This window comes from Nanorana parkeri, unplaced genomic scaffold (assembly GCF_000935625.1).
Source record: "Nanorana parkeri isolate BGI_ZX_2015 unplaced genomic scaffold, ASM93562v1 scaffold4, whole genome shotgun sequence".
Classification (NCBI taxonomy): domain Eukaryota; kingdom Metazoa; phylum Chordata; class Amphibia; order Anura; family Dicroglossidae; genus Nanorana; species Nanorana parkeri.
This window is the reverse complement of record NW_017306272.1, coordinates 2,322,152-2,327,868: the sequence shown is the minus strand read 5'-3', so window position 1 is coordinate 2,327,868 and position 5,717 is coordinate 2,322,152. Positions and strand designations below refer to the sequence as shown.

At 41.0% G+C, this 5,717-nt stretch overlaps 1 protein-coding gene across 2 annotated transcripts in view; it reads right to left on the bottom strand.

Annotated features, from left to right (window-relative positions):
- ANKRD28 (ankyrin repeat domain 28) overlaps positions 1–5,717 on the bottom strand; it is a 118,614-nt gene that overhangs the window by 17,715 nt on the left and 95,182 nt on the right. Inside the window, exons 14-15 of one of the 2 annotated variants that reach the window (XM_018576281.1) lie at positions 1,903–2,014; positions 299–325 (exon numbers count right to left, since the gene is read on the bottom strand). In XM_018576281.1, coding sequence (XP_018431783.1) covers positions 299–325; positions 1,903–2,014 — 139 coding nt within the window. The remainder of the gene's footprint in view (positions 1–298; positions 326–1,902; positions 2,015–5,717) is intronic. The other variant, XM_018576297.1, reaches the window with a different exon arrangement.

The window sequence follows — 5,717 nt, the reverse complement described above, 5'->3', positions numbered from 1 at the left end:
ACATGCAATGTTTTATTTATTTTTTTAAACGTTCTGGAACTAAACCAGTGGTGTGAACTAGCCTCACTTTTACCACGGGAATGGACCGGACAAAAATGCTCTGGTCTGGACATAGTGTGAATAGTCCCTAAAACAGGACAGTGACAACTAGAAGATCCACTTTTCAAAAAACAAATTAAAACTTCTGTAATACAAAACCAATACATCATTTACAGTTAAGTGCAATGTCTTCACAAGTTCATGTATACAATGTAGTATTAAAGTTCATCCCTGTGGTCTTGGGAATGAGTTTACTTACAACATCTAGAGGTGTTTCTCTGGCAACCTATGGGGGGAAAAAAATTACAAAATCAACAAGACATCAAGCAAAGTCAAAACAGTGCCTATTCCAACCTGCAATTCTCGGTCCCTGTGCTTGCACTTCCATATCAATATTTTCACCTTATGCTAGGATTTATCTTTCTTAGGAGGTAAAATAATGTGTAGTCTGTTCTCATTAGTTGTGTGCCATTCATTTAATGACTCCTGCTTGGTTGAACCACAACTGATGTGTTTATATGTTTACAACATATCCTACAAATTAAACAAAGGTGGGCGCTGTACCCACCGATTGACACAAAGTTACACGCACACCTCTGTGGGTGAAGAGTGTTTTAGATTCAGTTAACATGGACTCCCCATGTAAGGTGTGTTTTGATATTAAAAAAAGCCACACCAAATCACAGAGGTTGCCTGAACAGTAAGTTGCTACATTCTTCTCAGCTATACTCCTCCTTTACCACTAGTTTAATCTCACCTAAGGCCACATTCACACCTCTGACTTGGCGTTTTGGGTTTAAGAGGTCATGCTGCACGTTACGATTATGAAGCTATTTTCTGAACGTCATGGAAATCCAAGAGCAAAAACTAAATTTACCAGACAAATATGATTTTGGTCTTAAAAAAACCTAAAGTGGTTAAAGTACTTTCCATCAAAATGCAGCTTCCATAGAGATGAATGTCAATGCATGTGAAATGTATCTAAACATTTACGCTATGCAGCACACCGCTCACAGAGACGTACAACTGCAGTTTTACGGTGTTCAACTAAACTGAACTCTGGTGAAAAGGAAAAAAATCCCATTGCAGTCGGGCTCCAACCACACTGCAAGGTTTAGGTGCTTGTTTCTACCTTCTTCTAGGATACAAGGGAAAGGAACTTACTTAAAAAGGACAGCGTTAAGGTGAGTGAAAATCACTCATCCTCATAGTTCGAGCATACATGCGACAATGAAACTGTCGCACGTCGGCTCAATAGATCGGGAAGTGAGCGAACACATAACATCGCTCGCTTCTCGATCATCCCCCTGCAGAGACTGTCAAGTCACGGATCCCCGGACAGGTACAGCTAGCTCTGCCTCTAGATAGGCAGAGCCGGCTGTCAGTCATGCAGCTGGGTGGATATCAACAGTAATGCCACAGTAAAAGGTACCTGCAGACCAATAGGCTACAGTCTAATCACGTGGCTGAAATTTCATATTTGAAATTGAACTGTCTGACCAGCTGTTCGTCTTCAAACTGGCATCAGAAAATCTGTCTGTCCATCCCAACATTAACAGGCAATAAAAAAAAAGTGTGATATCCTGATGCCATCCACCAAACATAATCATGGCAGACCAAATTAGGTTATACACAGTACTCACGTCATCTTTATACTCAGAAAATGCCCAATATTCTCAAATAAACCCCCCCCCACGGTCACATGTATTTCCAGACCTGTAAGCATCTTCTACACTTCACATATGTACATTTGTTTGGGTCACATTTAGGTCACATAAAAACATGGCTAGAACACAACAGAATGAAAGATGCAAAGAAATGGAAACATACCACTCACACGTTATGCTTTATACTTACACTTACCAGTTCTAGACATAAACGGTGTCCATAAGCCGCTGCATAATGAATTGCATTGAACCCTTGTTTATCCCTGATCCCTGGGTTTGCATCATTTCTTAATAAGTATTCCAGGCACCTATTAAGGAAAAAGGTTTTTTTAAATAAAAAGGAGAAAATAGTTTCAGAAATACTAAGTTATCTTTAAAATACACACGCTGTTAACGGGAAAACCACCTGGCTGTAATTGTCATTGAACAATTGAAACAGTTAAAAACCGTGTGGATACTTCTCTACCCCAGCATGTCATAGCTGAGCAAGTTTCAATCAGGAAAACATTAAGATTTTATAAAAAAACACATACATATACGGCTCAAAATTTCCATTCGCCTGCTCTCATTTGGCGAGTGGAAATTGCTTCAGGCTTGCGGTCTGAGACCGCGTACCTGACTCGTGGGAGCAGCTGCTCCTGCTGGGCTCTCCCTTCCATTCGGGCAGAGCTCTTCACTGAGCTCCGGGTCCAAAACGAAGTGATTAGCAAGGTCTGCAGACATTACTAATCACACTAGATCACCAGGGATCTGCCTGCTCGCCTCCTCCCTCAAGACTACAATTGGTGGATTTTTAAGATGACTACATAAGTCTGGTTTTCTTTCTTACATTATTGGACAAAGGAAGTCTTCAACCTTCGGGATGTCAAAAAGCAGTCCAACTAAGGGGTGGGTAACGCAGCAAATTGCTTAGAGGGTCAAAAACTAAAAATCCAGGGATTTGTCTGCAGCTCAAAGAGCCACCTGAAGGACCTTACCACAAAGCTGGCATCAGATGAGTATGAAACACACACGTGGTAAAACTTACAGAATGTGAGAACAGAAAACCAGGAGGTAGCCTAGCAAATCTGGGAAAAATTGCTTAATACCCAAAGAAGCACTCTAGAGGAGAGTGTCTTGATAGGAACGGTTGGAAAGTGGAATCCGATCCTTGAGACCATAAGCTTGGATGATGGTCTACCTCAGCCACCTAGGCATGATGGAACAAGAAGCTGGTGCAACCTTACGGGGTCCATTCAGGATGACAAAAAGAAAATCAGTCAGTCTTCCTGAAAGAATCAGAGGCTTATAGAGGAGATAGTCCAACAGCCTAACCCACCACCAGACAACGGAGGGAAATTTTCTTTTGGTGAACTGAACCCAGGTAGAGGGAAAGAAGAACAACGTCCTATTTGAAATGAAAAGGCAGAAACCACCTAAGGCACAAAAGACAACATGAACCTCAACACCACCTTGTCCCTATGCAAAGTAATAAAATGTTCCTTGGGGCCACCAGTTCAGGCACTTGACATGCAGAGGTAATGGCGACAAGCAAAATTAATTTGTGGATAAGAATAGAGAGGAATGCCTCTAATGGGTTCAAACAGCATTTTCTGAAGTGTAGAGCAGAACCAGATTCAGACCCTATGGAGACACAGGGTAATGGACTAGAGGAGCTACAGGGGAGATCCCGGTACAAAGGTGTTCAAGAGTGAGAGACCACCTGCCAGAATAGGGACCCCTCCTCTAGGGGCAGACACTGCTGGCTGAGGAAGTCTGCCTGCTAATTGTCTTACGCCTGGAATGTACATGGCTTAAGGCTGGGATCTGAAGTTCTGGCCAGGACAGGTTCCAATCTACCTTTCATGCTGCAGCAAGATTTCTGTTTTTTCCCTGGTAACTGATGTATGCAACTGCTGTGGCGTTACCTGACCAAATCCATATTGAATGGTCTTCTTAGTAGTATAGTCCAACGCTTCTGATACAATCAAATCTACCAAAGTCCCTGGATGTTTTTCAGGAAATGAAAAGGACTCCAACAATCAAGTCCCCGAAATGGACAGGGTACCTAGACTCTTCCCAAGCCTAAAAGGCCATCATCTGCCCAGAGTTTCCTCCAGAAGATGTTAAGGAAATACTTCCACTACTGCAGAGCTGGATTCCTGAGGCACCAAGTCGGGAACAACCTGGCCCCTGGTGACAGTTGAAGATCAGCCTGTCTAGAGATCAGATCTATTTGTTTGACAACTACAGAATGTTTTGTTGCAGAGATCTGAAGTGAAACTGGGCAAATGGAAAAGAGGCTAGCTATCAGGCCTAGGATGGACTCATGCAAAATCGGAGAGTTCAAATCTAAGTGCTCAGTGTCCCACTCACTAAATCTTCAGAGACAGGGAAGGTGCTCCATAGCAAACTTTTACCAGAATGGAGTCTGGAAAGCATCCCAGTGTCTGAAGGTTACTTCCAGGCTATATCCACAATGTCTACTTCAGTGGGATCCACACACTGTACTCCAAGAACTAGGCTGAGAAAGGACGTGAGAGATAACTGCAATCAAAGAGACAAAGTTCCAGCAGCAATGTTTTGATAAAAGTGTCTTGATTATAAGCGGAAGAAAAAAAAAAAAAGTTGGTGGTTTACACAGCAAAGCTGAAGGAAAGACGTACTTCCTCCTAGGACACTACAAAAGGTATGCTGGTTGTAGGATGGACTATGCTGGGCTGCCATACAGTTTTTTTTCCTTTGCCAGTTTCCAATCCTTCTGTAGGTGGCAGTATAATCCGAAGGTTAAAGACTTCCTGTGTCCCTCAATGAATGAGAAAGTTTAATTTCAGCTCTACCCAACAATCCATTTGACAGATAAAGCTGCAAATCTAATGAGTTTTACAATGAACTTGTAGTATATTTTTTGGTCATCAGGTGGCAGACATGTGCTATGTTAACAGCTTGCATATAAAGTCCTTGCACAGCAACCATGTATTAAACTAATAAGCTTAGACAGACAAACAAAACAAAACAAAAAAAAGCTCTCTATACTTACTATATTTAAAATGATAAAAGCAGTCACTAAATATAAAAAAACATTAACAATGTATACCATTAGGTGCTGTACTATTCATCTATTGAGTAATGTTCAGAGGATGAATATCAATACAGTCACAGATGCAGCTATAAAACTCTATAAAAATTAAACCAATCAAAGTGAATGCAGTGTGTTGCGTTTTCAGCCATTCATTCTCACAAGGAAAAATGTAATTGCTACCATAACAACTGTATTTTAACAAAATGATATTGCCATCAAAAAGCTGTGACCTGAAATAGCAAAGTATTCAAGATGTGCTGATAAAATACTAGGAAATCTAAAATGTGAAGCTCCTTTGTGTAATGTGGCTTTACTAAGGTAAAATCTATTTAGACAAAAGTGGGCTAAAAATAATAGCCTGTCAAGTGTATGGAAATCTGTCTATGCATAATACCACCATCAGGTCCATTTCCTTTCCAGGTTTGAGAGAGGAGTACCATAACGAACAATAATATTTTACAACCGCAAATAGGAATTTACATTAAACTTTTTTTCAAGCATTTCTAATGAATCCTCACTATGTTAATATTGTGTAATTTTTTCTGCAGCTGGGCCCTATGATTGCAGCTTGATGCACTAAGGGGGTTTGATTTACTGAGCATGAATCCTGTCTGAGAAAAATAACACTGCTAACTTGATTTCCTCTCTGACCCTGCTCTCTGCCACCTCTCACCTTTCAGTAACCATTGGGTGCGACCCAGTTTCCAGCTTAATTTGAAATTTACTCTGGTGACAAAGATGAGAAGTCTCACAAAAACAAACTTCTTTAAAAGGTGCTGACCTAAAAACTAGGTCAGTTTTGCCAATAGGGCTTATCCGGGTTCTTCCAGAAAACCACCTGACAGCACTAGCTGTATACTACATGTTGTCACATGCGACACAGCAGGTTAGAAAAATAACATTTACACAGACATCTATAGGCACTAAGAAACTGATTAAAAGCACCTGTG